Below are 22,477 nucleotides of genomic sequence, written 5' to 3' on the forward strand. Positions count from 1 at the left end.
ATCACTATCTTGCAGCATGGGGCAAGTGAAATGATTGAGGTCACATACTTCCCAGTATTCACTGCATTTACAATCTGTCCTCTCCCCCTTCCTCTTGTAAGAGTTTAGTGTCTCCCCAATCTGCTTGCATTATGTCTGCCGTTAAACCAGATAATTAAAATCACAGAAATGAACACAAGCACACAGTCACTGATCAATTATTTGCAAACTCAGGGCTTTATTTCATAAAATTGTTTTAACATTAGAACCCTTTCTAAATCATAACTTTAGGAAAGTTGTAACAATTGGACAGAAAATTTCAAACTGCAAAATGCTCATATATCATGATTTGTGTCTCAAAGACTCAAATTTCTGTGTGAGTTTTCAACTGATTAACGATTAAATTTTGCTCTCTATTCTTTGGAATCTTGTTCTAGCTATACTGTTTCAAAAAGGTTACAAAGATTGGGAAAATGAATCAGGCAAGCAGTAATAAGGATAAACAGTTTTTCAAATGATTTCTAATACAAGAAATACACCACTTTAAATTTACACTCTCTATAACTTTGCAAAAATTCCAAATATGTATTAATAAATTCTACAATTTATTAATAAAATCTAAAATAGTAAAATTTCACCTTCCTACCAAAATGTATTCTTTACACTGTAAACATCTTCAAAGAATACTGCATAACAAGCAATTATAATGAAAACTTTACATGTTAAAACCAACTTTGGGGGCTTCCCTGGTGGCGCAGTGGTTGAGAGTCCGCCTGCCGATGCAGGGGACACGGGTTCGTGCCCCGGTTCAGGAAGATCCCACATGCCGCGGAGCGGCTGGGCCCGTGAGCCATGGCCGCTGAGCCTGCGGGTCCGGAGCCTGTGCTCCGGGAGCACAGCGGGAGAGGCTACAACGGTGAGAGGCCCGGGTACCGCAAAAAACAACAACAACAACAACAACAACAAAAAAAACCACCTTTGGGAGAAGCTCCACTTTTTAGCAACAAAAAAATGTATGTTTTCTAAATATAAACGCAATTTAATTTTGTGTAAAGGTGAGTGGATTTAATGCTTTATGAGTTAAATACAGCTGGATAATACTCCTTCAATAAAAGGATAGAATTGGAGAAGCAAAACAAAATACTATGAAACATGCCTACTGGGAAGGCAACTCAATTTAAAATAAATCGACTGGCTCAAAGTCACACAGTTGGTTAGTTAGTGGCAGAGCTAGGATTGCAACTCAGGTTTCCAAGGTCTTCCTCTAATTTTTAATTTCTACTATAGATTAAGCTGCCATATGAAAGGATGTTTTCCCTCAAAGCCCAGCACTTCATTCATACAGTGACTTAGCATGTATGTGTTATTATATATGTGTACATATATATATGTGTGTAACACACATAGCTCATATAGTATGTCAAACAGTAAACACAATGATCAAGAAAAAGAAAAAAGAGAAAATGAAGAATTAACACAAATTTTATCATAGATTTCAAAGCAAATGATTCATAAAAGGCATGGCAGAAAGTTACCTTTAAAACTGTACCAACTCTCTTTTTTGAACTCACCACTTACCGGGAAACTGTGACACTATTGGGGGTGTATCTTCATCTAAATCATCAACTCCTCCAGCAATGGGATAGGGTGGAATGGAGACTCTGGGCATCACCACCCAGCTGTGATCAGAATAAAGGGAAGAGGTGAGGCTGGGGAGTCCCGAGTTATGGGCTATCTGAAAGCCACAGATCTTCTCTATCTGTTGCCAGCGAAAAAGCCGTTCTCGTAAACAAGTTGTCAACTCAGAGAGAGCTTTCCTGGAAAAGCCAATATAGGAATTACTTGTTGCATCAAAGAGTCTTTAATACGGCACTGAAAAAAGTCAACTACATGAACAGACCAAGGCAATTAACCAATTTCAAGAAGAAATTACCCCTTTTCAGAATTAGTATAAATGATATAATAGTACATAATTAAATGACAAGTTAAAACATAAATTGCCTATAAATTACACATTTCAACACAATAAAAATAGACAGATAGTGACAGTAACATTCTTACTTTGCTTCCAGAATTTTGTGGTCTACCTCATCTAGGGAGGAGCTGTGTGCAACATGCAGAGTCCCAAAGACTGTGCTTCTCTTCTTTTTAATTTTCTCTGCCTAGAAACCCAAAGAGAGAAAAATAAGGCTAGGTTTGGGATAAAATACACATATACGAATAAGGTTTATTTTATTTTGAATATATTAATAATTATAAAATCAATGGGGAGTTATTAGCCAAGATATAGCCCTATTTTCCAAAAAAGAAAACAAATGAGGGAGAAAGCATGCTTTCCTAAGCCAAACTTTGTTCTGGAGAATTTTTTCCCTTATTTCTATGGATCAGAAAGACCTGAATCTTCTATTTAAAACTAGGAGAATAACATAAACTATATCCTACTGCAATGGAGGTGTTAGTGAGTGCACCGAGTGTTTTGTTGTTGTTGTTTCACTAGAAATCAGATTAAGACTCAGTAGTTTCACACAATTATTAAGAGTCAGACATTAATTTCTAGTAACTACTAACCTGAATCAGATATGAGGCAGCAACCTAGAGGAGAAAAGCTCCGTATAAAACATTTATGATAATGATAGCAGGGATGATTTTTAAATGATACTAAGGTCATTCTGAAAGGTATGTACTTCTCTTAAATAAATTAAACTTTTATGAGAGTCAATCTATGCAATAAGTTCCAATTCATAAAAATAATCTGCAATACTAAAAATTTTATTCAGATCTTTGTATACCAACTGGTTAATCCCTTCAGAAGCGTAGTACGTTTTGCAATATAATAGAGTACCTCATCCTTAGCAATAGCTAACTGCATTTCAGCATTCTGTCTTTTAATATTGTAGTACTGTACTTCTACTTCATGCGTCAGCTGAAGCCATTTTTGAAGTGCATCTGGAACAGACCAGCTGCTTCTGAGTTCAAATTCTTTTTCAGCCTTTTTTAGAGCCATTCGAACCTGGGAGGGAGGTAGGAAAGAAAAGGAGGAGTGGGAGAGAAGGAGAGAGAGGGAGGGAGGGAGGGAGGGAGGGAGGGGGGGAGGGAGGGAGAAAGAGGGGTAGAGGAAGGTGGTAGAGGTTAGAGAGAGAAAGAGAAATTTCTCTTTTTAAAAGATATTTAAGATTTTTTAGTACCAAAATTAAGAGAAAAGGCAATTTGAATTATGCTCTTTGTAAACATCTTTTTAAATCACAGTCTAAAACAATATTTCTAACATTAAAACTAAAGCTGAAGTTTTTAAGTGCCTCTTAAACTCACTAAGCAAGTTTGTAAAGCCAGAGGGTGAAAGGGAGTTTGCATATATCTTAGGTTGCAATACTGCATTTTTATATTTTATAATAGCCAGACTCACTGACAGACAAAAACCCAGGGCATGTACAAACTGAAATGGATTACATTTTTTGTATTTCTTTGTTTATGGACAGGATATGAAGAAGTATCCAAAATAGGGTGAATACCTGTTCTACTACCCCTTCTAGTGTTCCCCAAAGACCTTGCTGTAGCTACCTAACTATACACTCATTTTTTTTAAAGTAATTATACCATTTTTAAAAAGTTTTTCAGACATCTTTATGGCTACTTATTTCTCATTGTTATGAGCATATCTGCCTATTATAGTCTGTTTTATCACCTCTATTTAATTTTTTCCTGCTTCTCACATACCAAAAAGTTGATAAATTAGCATATGCAGACCAAGTGTAAATTTCGAGAAAACAGATTCTGAGTGAGAGTCTTCTTGATTTTCCCATGGGAAACTATGAATAGCTTCAGTGTCAGAATGTGGAAGTTTTTCTTCTAGCCTCCCTTTAGGGGAGCCAGACAATAAACAGAAAACTAAAATGCTTAGTGTATGAGGTGGTATTACATGCTAAGGAAAAAACTCTTAAAGTCTCACTAAGAAAATGACACAGAATAAAGAGACAATCCATTGTAGGAATGATTCACTTAAAAACTAGCAAGAGCTCAAGCTAAGGATGTATAAAGATACATGATGGGGCTTCCCTGGTGGCGCAGTGGTTGAGAATCTGCCTGCTAATGCAGGGGACACGGGTTCGAGCCCTGGTCTGGGAGGATCCCACATGCCGCGGAGCAACTAGGCCCATGAGCCACAACTACTGAGCCTGCGTGTCTGGAGCCTGTGCTCCGCAATAAGAGAGGCCGTGATGTGAGAGGCCCGCGCACCGCAATGAAGAGTGGCCCCCGCTTGCCAAAACTAGAGAAAGCCCTCGCACAGAAACGAAGGCGCAACACAGCCAAAATAAATTAATTAATAAACTCCTACCCCCAACATCTTCTTAAAAAAAAAAAAGATAACATGATGGAATTTATGAAATTACATACACACACTCAAGACCTTCAGACAAAGTGACAAATGAACCATGGGGCATCCTGCTTCTGGAGCAGCATAACCACAAATTAATTTTCCCCACAGTTAAGTAAAGTAACTAAAACTTCATTCCTAAACTAATGTGCAGAAGAACGTTGGATCTGATCAAACCCAATTTATTTAAATAAATCTTATCATGTGCCAGAATAAACTAAATTAGAGTGCTAGACACAAATTTCTGATAAAGAGAACAGCTGCCAGATACTACAGGAAAAAAATGTAGAAAGGTATTTTTTAAAACTCTAAAACTTCTAAAAAGTTTTCTAAAAACTTTAAAACTCTAAAACCGTCAGACAGGAAGTAAACAATTCAAAATATTAACAGGAAGGGTAAAACAGGACTTACTCACTTGAGACAAATCGTAAGCAACACTTGCCTGACGCGACTCCCTGTGCAATGTGCTTGGGACAATACTGCACTTAATAAGACAGTTGGCAGAGCTGTGTGGCGTCCCTGCTAATCTCTCAAGAGAGAATTTGAACTCAGGTCCTGTGACATAGAGTTGTATATAACACTACAAAGTGTAGGTCACAGGCCCTTCTTCTCACAAGATTTTTTTTTTTTTTTTTTTTTTTTTTTTGCAGTACGCGGGCCTCTCACTGTTGTGGCCTCTCCCGTTGCGGAGCACAGGCTCCGGACGCTCAGGCCCAGCGGCCACGGCTCACGGGGCCAGCCACTCCGCGGCACGTGGGATCTTCCAGGACCGGGGCACGAACCCATGTCCCCTGCATCAGCAGGCGGACTCTCAACCACTGCGCCACCAGGGAAGCTCTCACAAGATTTTAAAGCTAAAATTTCTATACAGTTTTCATTGACAAAGACGTATACAGAGAATCTGAACAAATTCACTCGTGTTTTTCTCTTTAACCATAAAGATTTTCCTTAATGTTATATCCATAAATTTGTTTCCCCAAAACAAGCGCAATAAACACATTTAACACAGAATTGATATAGTTCTAGTATAAACTGAGGCTGACCAATGTTTTGATTGACTGTCAAATAATGTCTCAAAATTTTGGAAATTCTGACCTTCCAATAACAGCAACTATTTTCTCTGCCATTATTCTTAAGTTTATCACTTGATCTGAATTCCAAACCTCAGTCTAAATTAACATTGTTATTTACAGGGAAATAGATGTAGTGAAAATTGAGTAGTTAATAGGTTTTACAAATGATGAATTATTAAGTTGTTTAAAAATACAATAATTATTTATATAATTTTTGTGTCTTAGGAATAAAACAGCAACAAGTAAAAACATGACATCACAGAAGAAAGTCTAAATATCTGAAAACCTGGTTTCTGGGCCAACTTTATGATTTATTACCTCTGTTTCCTTCAGAAAGTTCTTTACTTTCGGAGACTTACTGTTGCATGTACAACAGAGGTACTATGACTTGCCTTAACTTTAGGCTTCTTGAGACTTTAAGAACAAAATAATTTATGTGAAAAGTATTTAAGCCACACAAAATATAAAGCAGTACTATTATTCACCCAAAAGCTTTTGTTTAACAGAAAATAACATTATACAAAATATGTACCAGATCTTCCTGCCTTCTAACTTTGAGAAGTTGATTACCCACTCGACAAGATACAATAATACTTCAAACTATGTGGAACTGTGGATTATGTGACATATGTAAATTAATTTCCCAGTTAAACTTACTTTTATAAACAAAGCTTTTAATAGCAGTATGGGAAAACATGGACTTTGGAATAAAACACACATAATCTTGCCTTTGCCACATAATAGCTGTGTGACCTAAGGCAAGTTATTTAACCTGTACACATCTCATCTGTAAATGAAAATAATGTCTGTGTATAGTGAGGATTAAAATTTTGCAATGATGTGCACAGCATAAAGTTCTGGCACAGAGTAAGCACTCATAAAATTGTGTTTCTTATTACTGTAATCATGTTGGACAGAGTTTTTTTAAATACCCAGTTCTCTCCTTTAAACCACCTCTTACTCAGGATCTCATTAGGATTATTACGTTTGTGCTGGGATGTAGTATCATAGTAATCTTAGGGTCTATTAAGGGATGCAAGGTCTCTATGTCCCAAACCCCAGACTAGAATATTTCTGATTTAGGGGTCCTTCTTTATATTGTGTCTTTTTCCCACACTGTGAGGCAGTTTCCTGTAAAATACTGCTACCAGTTTATGTCTCTATAGAAGAATCCCCACTATTGCTTTCTGATTTGTTCTTTCTCATCTGCAAAGTTCAGAAAAACAGCTCACAAGCTTTTTAGTTTATTTAGTACTGGGAACAACCAAGAGTTGAAGTCTGGGTGGGAACAGGCACAGAGTTCTCACAGGAGAAAAGGACATAGTATCTAATTCTTGGACACAGTATAATTTGGCTATGCCTTTTTTGGTAATTGGGTACGCCTTTTTTGTTAACTCCCTGGCTCTTTACTACATTCTACATAGACAAGATCTGTCAGGTAAATAGGACCAGACTGCAAAATAGGTCTAGGAGTCAACTTAAGAGAACAAACCCCTTACAGGGAAAAGACCCAAAAGACAGGTATCTGGGGTATGAGAGAAAGAACAGTTAACTGTTAACAAAAGAGATAGGTGCATTCAGTCAGACAGCTCCTACCAAAATGACAATCTTGAAGGAATTAGTAATGTACCCTGAACATTTCCTCATGAGTTGAAACTGAAACTCATCCATTACATAATTCTTACTTAGCACTTGATTAAGAAGACAACAGTGCATAAAGCAAAGTGGGAGGCAGAATACCTAGGTTCCTGGCCCTGCTTTACAACCGAGTCACTCTCTAAACTTGAACAAGTTTTCTCGTCCTCATTTTGTTCCTCAACTTCTTTATCAGTAAAGAAAGGGTAAGAGTCAGAAGAAGGAGATGAGACCATGGAAGCAGAGGCTGGAGTGACATGCTTTGAAGATGAAGGAAGGGGCCATGAGCCAAGAAATGTAGGCAGCCTCTAGAAGTTGGACAAGGCAAGGAAACAGATCCTCCCCTAGAGCCTCCAGAAGGAACGCAGCCCTGCAGACCTATTTTAGACTCTGACTTCAGTAACTCTAAGGTAATAAATGTGTGTTGTTTTAAGCCCCTAAGTTTGTGGTAATTTTTAACAGCAGAATTATAAAACTAATACATCTGCCTATAATTAAGTTCTCCCAGGACCTCCCCACCTTTTCTGAAGGACTGTGCAATGCCTGAACTCCATCCTGAGTAAATGCATAGTAGAAGCAGATATTGAAAAGGACCCACCTTTTGAACAACTTCAGAATTTGTAGCAGATTATGTTCTAAAACCATTTAACAGGATTCAAATGGATGTTTAATAGAGATTCTTAACATTTGCAGAGAACTTTAACAGTAGATATACTTTACTAGGTTACAGTCAGAAACTGAAATATACTACAGTTGTTAAATAAACATCTTAGATTCACTCAAGACAATTAACATGGCATGGGATAGGACTTCATGAATGAGTGAACATGAGGGTAACTTTTTCTTTTAGTTGGTACTTTGTTTTTTGCTAATGAACTTTGACCAATGCTAACAATATAGACAGATGACTCTTTTATTAACTAAGGAAGAGTATATGATGGAACTAAATGCAGGAGATTGAATGAAACCCAAAAAACTCCTCAGGGTAGCAATACAAATATCTTCACAAATACTTTTTTAAAACATAAATACCTGTTCCAATTCCTGCTCTGCATACTGACGTCTACTCAATTCACATTCAGCTCCCTCCCTTAGCTCTCTCAGCCGACAAGCCTCTTCCTTTGCGTAATTGATTTCATCCATCATTTTGCGCTCTAGATTTTGCTTTTCTACAGCAACATTTCTGTTTTCTTCCTGTGCCTTTTCAAGCCTTACAAAACAATAAAAATGAAAATTCCTCACAAAAGTTTCCAAAATTTCATTATCTTAATGAACAATAAATATGTATCAAGCAATAAGATACATGTTTCAATCAGAATTCACAGCATTTTCTATTAATCTTAAATTTGGACAACAAGAACATCAGGTAACCTACTATATAGCTATTTTGATTTATATTGAGCTAAAAATACAAGATATAGAAGGGAAACACTCTTCAGGAAGAAGCTTTTAAGAAATTCATAATTATTTAAATCATGTTAAAAATAAAATTTAACTTCACTTATAATTCTACCTATATTTGATTTATTTCCACTGGTCTTCTGCCCATTTATTCCCCAGTGCATACCTTTATAATAAATTTATAATTATGACAATATGATACTATTCCAAAAACATGAAATTAACTCCTGATGTATGTACCAACCTAAATATAAATGGTAAGCACATGCCCATATTACATATTCACAAACTGTATCTTCCCAGTTTTATAGTCTTTTTTACCTACTCACCTCTCTTGTAAGTCCATGAGACTTTGCTCTGCGGTTTGTAAACTCTCTAAGTCTTTCATCATTTTTGCAACATGTTCTTTTGATGTCCTATTCTGCGTGTAAGCAAACCAGCACCCGCCAACACCAATTACTATAGAAACTGTGAGGATAAAATCCTTCATCCAGTTATGAGGAGGGCCTACGAAGACAATTACAGATGGTTAAGTTAATCTTTGAGTATCATAGAATCTCAGTACACAGAGCCACTTATTTTAAAAAATAGTAGGTATCTAAAAACAAAACAAAATATGAAGATGTCCCTCCCATATACAAGTTCTCCTCAAATAATCAATGTGCTTATTATAACTACCTGATATACTAGACCTACAGGAGGGCAGTGATAAACCCACATGGATGCACCATGCCCCCTGCTGCTACAGGAGCTAGTGACAGAATTCCTGGGGAGCTCTGAAGAAGCAACAGTATCTCCAATCACATAGAGAGGATGGTCCTCTGTGGGGTGAAAGGAGTCATGAAGAGTAACACCATTACCAGCTCCCCTCCTTCAGACAAGTTAGGCAGTGGTCATGCTTTGATACACAAACTGAAATCCTAATCATTCACCAAAAAGCAATTTCCCAAGCACACAGCCATGTAACGAGATTAATTAGTGATTCTCAACCAAGAGTGATATTCCCTCCAGCAGAAATCTGACAATTTTTGCTTGTCATAATTTGGAAGGTGGAAGTAAGGGTGTCTGTTATGGGTATCTAGTAGGTGGAGGCCAGGGATGTTCCCAAACATCCAATGATGTATAACACAGTCTCTTTTCCTGCCCCCAGTCTGGCGGTAACAAAGAATCACCTAGGAATTATCCAGCCCGGAATGTCAATAGTGGCAAGGTTGAGAAACCATGGGTTAAATGATCATAACTAGTAACGTTTTAGGTGGTTATCTGCCAGAGAGATCTGGGTTACTAGAGGGAAACATCGGGATCGCCTTCCCCTGTGGCACACCAAGCGTGACAGTAACCCCTGACATTTTTTCTAAAGTCAGGAGCCGGGAGCCAGGCCTACTGTCCTCAGTAATACAAACCACAGCAACCGCTAGGCAAATAATTTCCTAGTTGATCTGAGTGTGGAGGCTCAGTGGGGGAAGACATGATAACTAATACAATATAGTGTGTTATTTGTTGAAAAGAGATACAGTTTTTCAGTGAAAAACTGCCTAACTGCCCACACCTCCAGAAGTAAGGAGATATTCTGCATGTTTGATGAGATGAAGAGCTCTATAGAAATGAAAAGTTTTCATGCTTACAAGTCTAGCGTTCGTATACATTTACATTGTGTGATAAACAGCATGTTCTACGCCAGAGACTCTCAGTGTTTCATATTTCAAGAGTGCACGCCCTCACCTATAGTGAAAGAGATTCACTATTCACTCTTTGGCAGAAGGCTAAAGTCTCAAAAGGATTTATTTTTATTCTGCCTCAGACTGAGAGGTTCAGCTCAGGCTCTAGTCCAAATATAAGCCTTGTTTAGGCTGAACTATAATCACCAGGAATAAACAGATGGACAAGTCTCAAACTGTACAGTAAGTACCACAAACTGGAAAAGATTTCAGTGAAAACTCCTTTAAAATGTATTTCTGTTCACTTGACACTGCTAATTTTTTATAAATCTAATGTGGGTGTTCCAACTGTAGGGCTCATTCACTCAAATAATAATTCTAAGACAAACACATTAAAAAGGTTACGCATCATTAACTTCTAAACTGGTTTGTTATTAAAACATTTGTTTTCAACATTCTTTGAGACTAGTTTGGTTTCTTTTCAAATGATAATACTGTTTGGCTTAGAGAGTGGTTTGTTCTTGGAGTAATAAAATATAAATATTCCTGACCAGTTTGTATACAGAGACAAATTCTATAGTCTAATTCCTATTTTCACCAATCATTCACATGAAAAAACTAGATCAAATCTCACAGAAGACAACCCCCAATAGATTCAGTTGAAAACTTAGGATAAGGAAAAGGTTAGAAAGGGTATCATCTTTATGGAATGCTTGGCATTTCAACAGTGTTCTATTTCATAGGGTTTGTAATTTCCACCAACTCTTCACAAAGGAGAGTTCCAGCTGTTTCACCAGCTGCCCTTTTAGCCTGAGCCAAAAAAGAACCACCCGTAAAGTCATGGAATCCATCCAACCACTCCAGTAACCCTTTACTAGCAAGGGCACCCCCAACATGGTATTATAGAAACCTGCAAGTCTCTTAACTTCAAGAACTGAGGTAAAATTAACATTCATTTCTTAATTTATAATTTGTGAAAGCCATTTTTCTTGGATTAATTTTGTTATCCCTTTTTAGCTTCTGAAAAATAAAATATAATTCCTCTAAAATGTGTACTCTTCAAACATTTTTCCCCCAAAGCTTTCTGAAATTTGAAATTAAATGAAGTAAACATATTAAACTTCCCTTCTGGGAAGAAAGTATTCCTCTCACGGTAAAGAAGAACAAGGTTCACTTTCCTTACAAATATGACAAAGCGATTTCTTAAATGTTCTTCTTTAGAACAATCAAATAACATTCTCCACCTTGTACTTCTGCCAGAATAGTCTGTTACTTTGTACAGTTTCAAGCAGGCCTCTAGGGCCTCTGTTTTTGATCTGTACCTTAAAAATCCTTTTCCTGGTAATTAATAAAGTCAGGTTAGGATTTATTACTTCTTGTTATCAAGATGGTTAGATTGCAACTTTTTTTTAAGGACTCTTCAGTGAATATCCAGCTATAATAACATCAACATTAAAACTGCTGTAAAGAGCTTTAAATCTAGAAATTTAATTCTAAATCATCAACTAACATATAGTTTTTACAGCTTTCTACATCAGTAACCAGCTTTGAAAATTCCACACTCCGTATTTCAATGACAGAAAATCTCACCCTATAAATCTTTTAAGATAGTATTACATTTCTTTCATAGCTAACAGAGGATTCTTCTTGGCCTACCACATTTCTTACTTTTTCCTTCTTTAAACAACAATGGATGATCTGATTATTCTTTCACACCATATTTTGTGAGAGAGAATACTAACGCGTTAGAGGTCCGAACAAAACCACATCCAGCGCCTTGAGCTGAAGTTTCTGTCTGTGACTCCGATCACTGATTTTCAACTGAGAGATCATAAATGAAGGTTCATGCACTGCTATCCTGTTCATTTAAAAAATACATACATATTAAAAATATTACTAGTATGTAAATTTAAATATTTCAGCAACATACTTAACACTTTACATATTAGTGATGATTACTTTAAGAGCTCATCCTGTGCAATTTAACACTTTGTTACATGTATCGAAAACCTTTTCAGTGAAAACTCAGCAGTGCAAACACTCCTGTATGTTAATAATTTAGTTGCTATATTGATGTTTTTGTTTTCTATGGTTACTTTATGCTATAACAATATGATTTGGAAATTTATCAAATTCAAAATATTTTATAAGCATTAATTACCTCTGGCATTTTACTATCATTTCGTAAACAACAAGAAAATTGTAAGTAATTTACTGAACATAGCAGACTTTCAAAAATCATCCTCAATTTAGATCATATTGCTTTTCTTTATAAATATCTTTTAAAACACCTATACCTTTACATTCTAATATTTAAACTATTTAAATGTTAAAGTCCACTGAAGTCATAAATGGAAAGTAAAAAGTCATCGCTGGCTGGGGGAGTAAACTGAGGGACTGATGCAGTAAGAAGTATTGAACCATTTCATTAGCAATGAAGAAAGTATGCAGGGTGCCGAAAGGCACAGGTGAAATAAGGAAATAAAATCACTCTGTTTTGGACTTCAAATCCAAGTATCCCAGTAGTTAAGATTTCTTATCAACCAACTATGATGCCAAGAAGAATCTTAGGTTACAAAGCGTAATAATAATAATAAAATTGTTAATAACAATGACGATTAAAACAAGCATGTACTACGCGCTGGGTACTGTGCCAAGGGTTTTTAGAATTCAAAGAACCTATAATATGTGTAAAATTGCCATTTTATAGATGAGGAAACTAAGGTACTGCGAGGCTGAGTAACTTGCCCAAGGTTACTAATTAGTAAGAAGTAAGGCAGGGATTCAAACCCAAATGTGTATGATCCCAATGACTGTACTCTGAACCACTATATTTTATTTAGGAAGATTTCAGGTTACAGAAATCCTGTGAGGTTTCTACAAAACTTTAGAGAGTAAAGAACTCTAACTTGCCCTATAGAAAATGCCTTCCCTCATCATCTCTGCAGGTAAACTTTTGTGTATGCTCCTGTTACATCTTCAATATGACACTTATCAAAGTGCTTGAAGGCAAACTATGTCTCATCTCTTTATCCCCAAACCTAGCATGGTGCTTGGCAAAAGTAGATGCTTGATAAATGTTTATATAACAGATGAATGAATGCATGGATGGATGCATGAATGAACAGCAATACTATCGGTAGACTAAATTTAAAACAGACAATGAGATGTAGTAAAAAGGAAACTATAAAACAGAATTTTATGCAAAGTTCATTTTGAGCCCAGAGGTGGAAGCAATTCTACCTGAGTGGGTGAGGATGTCAGGAAAGTTCACACAGGTCTGAAAGGAATGAGGAGGCATGTGTCAGGTGAAGAGAGCCTTAATATAAGCTCTGGTAACAAGAATTACAGAATATAGAAAATACAATAAAAGGCTTAAAGATAACCATGACATAAAACTAACATAATTTTACCTACCTACTGCAGATGTAACAATATATTTTAATGCCACAGAAAGGAAACAAAATAATGAATTATTGTAGGTATGTGTACATCTGGAATATGTAATACATTTTCTTATACATTCTCATAAATAGCTCTTATATCTACAGTTACCCTACAAAAAAGTTTAAGTTTAAAAGTTGTGAAGTTAATTTCTATTACCATATAAAAGTTTTAAGCTTTTAAATGGACTCATCTAATTTCTATTACCATATAAAAGGGGCTTGATGCAGGCTATTCTAGTTTTCCTTTCCCCTCCATTCAAACAGCCTCCAGTGGGCTGACCTGAAAGCTGAACTTCCACATTTATAAGCTTTTCTTCTGTAGTAACGTGTTCACTATTTTTAAAAAACTGATCTTTTGATTAAGTGTGTGATGTTATCTCAACAATTCTACCAGAATTTGAGGTAATCTCTGATAACCTTTACTTAAACAAAAGAAAAAAGTGGCTATAACATTTATGGTCAAAACATCAAGCAGCCTGGGACATCCCTGGTGGCGCAGTGGTTAAGAATCTGCCTGCTAATGCAAGGGGCATGGGTTCTATCCCTGGTCCGAGAAGATCCCACATGCCACGGAGCAACTAAGCCTGTGCGCCACAACTACTGAGCCTGCACTCTAGAGCTCGCGAGCCACATCTGCTAAAGCCCACGAGCCACAGCTGCTAAAGCCCGCGCACCTAGAGCCTGTGCTCCGTAACAAGAGAAGCCACCACAATGAGAAGCCCGCACACCTCAACGAAAAGTAGCCCCCGCTCGTCACAACTAGAGAAAGCTCGTGTGCAGCAACAAAGACCCAATGCAGCTCAAAAAAACAAAATCAAGCAGCCTATTTTATTTCATGTTGTTGTTATATAAAGAAACTTCCCAAAAGACAGGATAAGAAAAATTCTATACGTTCCAGGGTAACACAAACAACTTGAAAAACCCTAATCCCATCAATGCTCTACTATCCTGTTTTAACTTAGAAACTTGTCTTATTTAAAAGCAAGAACTTTATTTTATTTTTTTTCCTTCTTTTCAGCATCTAGTTGCACCATGAACATAAAAGACACTTAATATGCACTTGCTGATTTGACTCTTAACTCCATAATTTCATCATTATAGTCATGTGCACAGTAAAATCAGAAATACTGATGTTGATTTTCAGAATACATTTAAGAAGATATGAAAACTTTCAACTTGATCCAAAATACAAACTTCAAAGCAACAAATGCCTCTTATTTAAATAGGATGTATAAGTAAATTGATTAGAAATATGACATGCATATAATAATTAGATAGCACTATGACAGACTTTTTTGGTACAAGAAACAATCTAGGTTGGAATGGAACATAAGAATCTCGTAACGGTCAAGTTCCAGTGGAATTATGCAAATTTTAACATTTAAATCTTTAACGATCATTAGGTTAGCTAATGGAATTTTTAAAACATAATTTAGAAAAGTAGTGACAATTAATTCCAGACATCTAAGGAATAAATTGGCATTCTATACTTTGGTATCAGATCTATCTGTGTTCAAATACTACCTTGGGCAAAATATTTAACTTCTCTCTGACTTGGTTTTTTCAATCTTGGTTTTTCAATTTTTCATTTTAACCATGAAGCTTACATGAGATAATATACAGTACCTCTATGTAATATACATTCAAAAATCGTTGTTATTACTTACAATTTATTTATTAAACTTCATTTTTTTGAGGTTTAACATATGGTCACTAAAATTAAGAGTTGTTATTAAAAGAATACCAATTAAGACTAAGGATCTGTACATTAATCCATTCAAATAGGTCTTTTCATAAAGGTGGATCCGTATCAAATGAATAAGCTTTTGTTACATTTACAACGGGGTCAGAGGTTGGCCCTTTGTTTTTTGGGGTTTTTTTGGCTGCATTGGGTCTTCGTTGCTGCGCACAGGCTTTCTCTAGTTGCAGTGACTGGGGGCTACTCTTCGTTGCAGTGCACGGGCTTCTCATCGCGGTGGCTTCTCTTGTTGTGGAACACGGGCTCTAGGTGTGTTGGCTTCAGTAGTTGCAGCACGCTGGCTCAGTAGTTGCAGATCGCAGGCTTAGCTGCTCCACAGAGGTTGGCCCTTTGATGTTACCTAAAAAAGATGTAGTTGACCTACCTTCTAATTTTCAAAATTACTTTCCTTAGGAATAATTTTTTTAAAAGGCCAGATTATTTAGGCAAGAAAAATTGGTTAAAGCTCGCAAATTCACACTGTACAGATATCAAAGAATGGATATATTTATAATATTTTCTTTGAGCACTTAGCCACAGAAGTAACTTGTAGATTTTGCTTTGAAAAGTAACATTATTCTCCAGGAGTACAAAAAATACATTTGAGTAATAAAGACCCACCTGGGAAGCGTTGTTCCTTTGACGTTATTGTCTCTAAAATTCTTCTCATATTGGGGTAGTTCAACAAATTCTATCAACCACTGAAGCGTGTCCTCAAGGGTCCAATTATGAACTGCAAAAGATTAAAAGAGAAGGAATATTTTAAACACATCTGCTTTCAGAATTTATATAAATTATATATATAAATTTATATACATACACATATGTATAACAATACTATAACTTCAGAGGAAATAAAGATGTTAGACTGAATTTTCAATTCAATTCAATCAATAATAAGTACTACAATAATATGTAGCATTCTATGGAAAGCTAAAAACAATGGAGACATACCTCCTACCCTTAAGGGCTTATAATCTAGAACAGAGAAGACACATAAAGGAAAAGGTAAAATATTAGCATGGTTAATTCTAAAACAAGCATCTATGCAAAGTTTGAACAGGACGAAATAATCCAGTATTTCCCTGGTTGTAAACTTACCAGATATATATTTATTCTTTCATTTAGCCATCCATCCATATAATACTGTAAACCTGAGTATCAGGTTCCATTCTAAGCACTGGGAATATGGCAATAAAGAAGATGGATAAAGTCCTTGCTCTCATAAAACAAATTCTCTTGGGAGTGGGGAGGGGCAATTAACAAAAGGAGGAAGAAAAGAGGAGGAAATTTCAGATAGTGATCAGCTATTAAGAAAGAAAAGATGTCAGGGTAAAGTCTCTCTGAGGAGCTGTTACCTGAATTAAGACCTAAAAATAGCAAGGAGTCAACATTGTGATGATCTAGGAGAAAAAATCCAAACACAGGAGAAAGCTGGTGTAAAAACCTTAAGATAAGAAATGAACTAGCTGTGTTTGAGAGAAAGAAAGTAGTCAGAGGGGACAGGTCAAAAAATACTTTCAAAAATTCTGGATATTTTTCTAATTTCAATAAGAAGAAGGAGAGGTAAATAATCTATGTTTTTAAAATATCACTATCCAATGTGGAGAATGAATTGTGAGAGACAAGAATGAAAACAGAGAGGAATAAGGAGACCATTCCTTCCATAACTGTCCAAGCAAAAGGGGTTATATTCCCTTGGACTAAGGTGCTAGTAGAGGATATGGTGACAAGTGGTCAGATTCAGGACATATTCTGGGGAAAATGCTTTCAGATGTTCTGATGAAATGGATGGGGTCTGATAGCTAGAGGAAAGTCAAAAAAAGTATGGAGAGTGCTGCCACTAACTGAGATAGGAAAGAATGAGGAGGAACAAACTGGGGAGGCAAGTAGGGGCAGGTGATAGAGGTCGAAAGTTCTATTTTTAGACATGTTATGTTTGAAGTATGTATTAGATATTTAAGTGCAGATATACGTAGCAGTCAGATATACAAATCTCAAGCTTGGGGAAGAGTGAGGTAAGGAACAGAGATATAAATTAGAAGTCATGAGCATACAGATGGTCTTTAGACTAAATGAAATCACCCAGAAGAGTTGAAGATAGCTGTTAATGGATTCTAGGAGATTGGTTCTAAGTCATGAAGAAAAGAATAGCTAATGTCTCTTCTCCTAGACACTTTTCTTTTTTTTAAAGAAGATGTTGGGGGTAGGAGTTTATTAATTGATTTATTTATTTTTGCTGTGTTGGGTCTTCGTTTCTGTGCGAGGGCTTTCTCTAGTTGTGGCAAGCGGGGGCCACTCTTCATCGCGGTGCACGGGCCTCTCACTATTGCAGCCTCTCTTGTTGCGGACCACAGACTCCAGACGCGCAGGCTCAGTAGTTGTGGCTCACGGGCCTAGCTGCTCCACGGCATGTGGGATCCTCCCAGACCAGGGCTCGAACCCGTGTCCCCTGCATTAGCAGGCAGATTCTCAACCACTGTGCCACCAGGGAAGCCCTAGACACTTATTTTGAGTTAAGCCCTTTATATGCATTTTTCCCTTTAAACCTTAAAAAAAAAAAAAAAAAAAACTTATGAGGCACTAACATGATTATCTCCATTTTGGAGATGAGAAATTGAGAAGTTAACGGGACCAAGATAGCAGTAGCTGAACTGGATCTGAACCCAGGCCAACTGACCTCAGGACCTGATTCTACACTACTCTAAGAGCAATAATATTAAATAATAGTAGAGATATAAGCAAGCAGTTAAACACTGGAAGCAACTCAGACATTTCTGTTGATACTTGAAGAGTAGGAGGAACAATGATAAGTTTATCCAAAGGAAAGGATGCAAATGTGCTTAAAAAAAGAGCTCCATATTCGTCTGCATTTCATCTGAGGGCGTGGAGAAACAAAATGCTTATAGATCACAGAATAGGCCAAAGGAGAGTGAAGAAGACAAATGAGCAATAAAAGCAGAGATGGGAATCCATCTGTGATAAATCTGAGATAAGATCTTTCTGATTATGAATTAACTTTTGCAAGCAAAGCTGGGTGTTAGCAATCTGCCTTTTTCATTAAGTGTTCTTTAGAGGAAAAGCTTAATTAAATCATAAAAAATTAACAAAAATTAATTTTTAAATTACATATGGTATTTGATAATTTTATACTGAGACAAAGCTTTGACTATTTTTTTAATGATATCTCTTTCATGTGTTCCTGCCATAAGCTTGGGCATGTGCCTGAGGCTGCTGTATCCATTTAGCCAAATAACTTAGAATAAATATCAGCCAAAGGTTCAGGCCCTGGGTGCTTTCCACTGAATTTAATACATGCAAAGTAGCCTTTTTATCTTAAGTTTCTTCCCATCCAAGATGAACTGCATTGAGAATTGCCTTGCCTTGACTGCCAAGAAACCGACGGTGCAGCTGCACTTCACACACCCACACAAAAACCTCAGCCAAGAAAACAGGATAAGATTCTCTCTGTCATTTCTATGGCTGTTCAGCTGATCAAAAGCAAAAGTCCCTGATCTAAACACTCCAGTACATCAATTCCCAATGAACCAAGATAGAAAATAAGAAAAATCAAATGAAAAATAATACATGTTTAAAGTACACAAATCCTAGTATTACTCCATCTAATAAATAGAATATTATAGTGGTTCTAAAGTAATTTTCTTTTCAATGAATCTGTAAAACTCCAAAATTCTAACACAGAGCACACATTTTATTTTGGTGGGGGGGAGGTTTATTTCTTCTTCTTGTGCTATTTGGTTTCTTCGGTGATGCCTAGGAAATACCTTCACTTCTCATGAGCAGGAGCTGTATTTTATATTAGCTTTCTATGCTCCAATTACAGTAAATTGTCTTTCAATTCTTAGGACAGATAATATACTATGTCCTTCCTCAGGGCCTTTGCACATGCTGTTTCCTCTTTCCTTTTCTCTATCCTTCTGACTCATCTTTGCCTACTTACTTTATGAAGCCTTCATATCTCAGTTAAAACTTTAATTCCTCAGGGGAGCCTCCTCAAACATTACTATATGATCATATATCACTGTACTTTTAGGCATAGCATTTAACTAATTATAATTATTTATTTGTATGATTATTGTTTCAACATCTGTTTGTACCACTAAAGCATAAGTTTCTTGCTCACCATTCTAGCCCTAGCACTTGGTACACAAAAGGCACTAAACAAATTATCTATTGGATCCTCTTGAATAAACAAAGTAGAGCGTGTTTAATTGAGAAGTATTATGAAAATCTATTTTCATATTTTAGAAAGGAGATTCAAACAGAAATAAGAATCTGTATGATAAATTTTTGATGGCAAAGGAATTATTCATTTAAGAATCATCCATAAATCAACTATACTTCAATTTAAAAAAGTAAATTTAAAAAACAGAATTATCCAGCTCCTTATTATCTGCCTCCCACTGCTCTTTCACATGTGCTGTTGCTAAATACCATTCCCACCAGAGGGCAGGCAGAGAAGGATATGATACTCCTTTAAAAATACAGATTTTTAAAATCTATCTAAAGCTACAGAAATGTCAGTTTCTACATTGTTAACTTATATTGTTTCTGCTAGAAATTGTGGCCAGTGCCATAGGTTGGTGTCTTTGAGTGATTTTTGGCAATTTATTCCAAGACCAATAGAAAGAACTCTGGAACTCAAACAGACCTGATCCTAGTCCCAGCTGTGTCACTAACTCATTGTGATATCATAGCCAGATTATTTAACTGTGACTCAGTTTCTCAACACACACACAAAATAATGAAATTGAGCTAGACCATCTTTAAAATTCATTCAAATTCTGTTTTTATGATTTCGTTATAATGAACAAGAGATAACGTTTAAAATATTGCTAAAGTGTTAACCTAGAACAGTAGATTATAGAATACTGAGAGGGAAAAAGTAACTCTAAGAACTTTTAGGACAGCAACAAAACCGTTCCTAACATTTACTACATGTTTATTAGACACCAGGAGAATTGCAAAACTTATTTCAAACCACCATTGCAACAACCTTTTTTTTTTTTTTTTTTTTTGCGGTACGTGGGCCTCTCACTGTTGTGGCCTCTCCCGTTGCGGAGCACAGGCTCCAGACGCGCAGGCTCAGCGGCCATGGCTCACAGGCCTAGCCGCTCTGTGGCATGTGGGATCTTCCCGGACCGGGGCATGAACCCATGTCCCCTGCATTGGCAGGCGGACTCTCACCAACTGCGCCACCAGGGAAGCCCACAACAACCATTTTGAAGTAGGTATTTTCATCATCATACTGAACCTGTAAGTTCATGAAGGTGAAGTTTCTAATTAGATAAAACAGATTACTAAATGGTCAAACCAGGTTTCAGACCAAGTCTATTTCTAGAATTGTCCACCACTGTACAATAACATTACCTCTTTAGAGTTAGGTAAGTGGTCCTCATAATCAAATTAGGCACTACAAGTAGACGGTTTATGCTCCATACTTGAAACCATATATGCAGCTTTCTAAATCTGCCATATTCCCCCATGCCACTCCTTCAACCTGGAATGGCTTTCCCTTCTTCCTTCTTTGCCAGGCTTGCTTTTCCTTAGCCTTCAGATCAGGAAGTCACCCCCCCCCCCACGAAGCTTTCCCCATCTATCCATTTCCAGATTATAGTTGCTCTTCCTTGCGCCCCTGATCACATGTACCTATATCTGCCAAAGGGTTTATCACATACTCTAATGTAATTGTCCGTGCTTGTGTGGGCAGGAACTTGTTCTTTTACCTAGCACAGTGATTATTAACACCATAATGCCACATTCCTTTGATATAGGATTTTACATTTTACTACACACTTTCACATACATTCTCATTTAACACCTCCAAACCACATCTGAGAGACAGCTGTTACCTCTACAGTCTATAGAGAGAACCTTAGCCAAGAGAGGCCATGTAATTACAATGTAGTTACACAGCTAGCATCTGAACTCAAATCTTCTGACTCCAAGTTCACTGCCAATATAGGTGGCTCCTGATTTAAAAGAAGAGCTCACTATTTAACGTTAAAATTCAAAACACATTTTCTCATAGAAAAAAAGCTTCCAGACGTACAGTACTAATAGTAATTCAAGAGTTAAACATTACATATGAGCAATCTGCTGTGGGTAATTGCGTTAATGGATTCAGGATTCCACTAAAGGCATTAAGTAAGCATCATGGCCTACTGAAGGCCTGGAGTAGTAACACAATAGCCCAGTGGAGCTACACCAGTTCTTCATCATGGGACTGACTCCTAGGACTTGAAAAGGGGGCTCTAATAGCATGAAGGGTAAGATTTCAAAGAGTCAGGGGATTGAGAGCTGGAGCAGGGCTCTGGAGCCAAAGAAGTAGTGTGGGACAGGGGAGAGTGGGGACAGGATGGTGACTAGAACCAAATCTCCAGGAGATGAGGGGGTGTGGGAGAACACATTTATGGATTTTTCACAGGAACAGAGGCACTATGAGGACTCTCCTTTCCATGCTCCCTTTGCTGCTATCTAAAGGGCTCTTTCTGTAATAGGGAATGAGAATCCTGATTCTACACCAAAACAGTTCCTCTTTCTTGCCCTTCCTACTTGCTATTGTCAATGCCACCTCCATATAATTAGTTTGGACCAACACTTTGAAAAGATGAAAAACAGTAACTGGGCCTCAGAGGAGACAGCAGTAGAAGCTATAGTAATGGGGAGATTGAAGAGATAGTAAGGGGGCTTCCCTGATGGCGCAGTGGTTGAGAGTCCACCTGCCGATGCATGGGACACAGGTTCGTGCCCTGGTCCGGGAAGATCCCACATGCCGCAGAGCAGCTGGGCCCGTGAGCCATGGCCCCTGAGCCTGCACATCTGGAGCCTGTGCTCCGCAACGGGAGAGGCCACAACACTGAGAGGCCCACGTACCGCAAAAAAAAAAAAAAAAAAAAGAAGAGAGATAGTAAGGGCTAGAAATACCCAGTAACAGAGAGGTAAAGAATCAAGCATTCCTGTGGCCACCCAGCAAAATCAGCCTTCTAAAAGAGACTCATGAGTCATGCATAGGTACATGCTCAGTTGTACAAACTAGGTTATAAGTAGAAGAAACACTCCAACTGAAAGTGATCTCTCCCTCCCCTGAATTTCTATAGTACTTACTATTTCTACCAAATGGCATATCATATGTGCTGCCTTATTTTGTAACA

General features: G+C 37.1%; 1 protein-coding gene across 1 annotated transcript in view; it reads right to left on the reverse strand.

The window, feature by feature from the left end:
* STIM2 (stromal interaction molecule 2) overlaps nucleotides 1–22,477 on the reverse strand; it is a 168,645-nt gene that overhangs the window by 17,826 nt on the left and 128,342 nt on the right. Inside the window, exons 4-10 of the mRNA XM_029234816.1 lie at nucleotides 15,924–16,035; nucleotides 11,861–11,976; nucleotides 8,790–8,967; nucleotides 8,092–8,269; nucleotides 2,822–2,989; nucleotides 2,041–2,141; nucleotides 1,558–1,796 (exon numbers count right to left, since the gene is read on the reverse strand). Coding sequence (XP_029090649.1) covers nucleotides 1,558–1,796; nucleotides 2,041–2,141; nucleotides 2,822–2,989; nucleotides 8,092–8,269; nucleotides 8,790–8,967; nucleotides 11,861–11,976; nucleotides 15,924–16,035 — 1,092 coding nt within the window. The remainder of the gene's footprint in view (nucleotides 1–1,557; nucleotides 1,797–2,040; nucleotides 2,142–2,821; nucleotides 2,990–8,091; nucleotides 8,270–8,789; nucleotides 8,968–11,860; nucleotides 11,977–15,923; nucleotides 16,036–22,477) is intronic.

Source organism: Monodon monoceros, unplaced genomic scaffold, assembly GCF_005190385.1.
Source record: "Monodon monoceros isolate NGI ecotype Baffin Bay Population unplaced genomic scaffold, NGI_Narwhal_1 Super_Scaffold_20, whole genome shotgun sequence".
NCBI classification, from domain to species: domain Eukaryota; kingdom Metazoa; phylum Chordata; class Mammalia; order Artiodactyla; family Monodontidae; genus Monodon; species Monodon monoceros.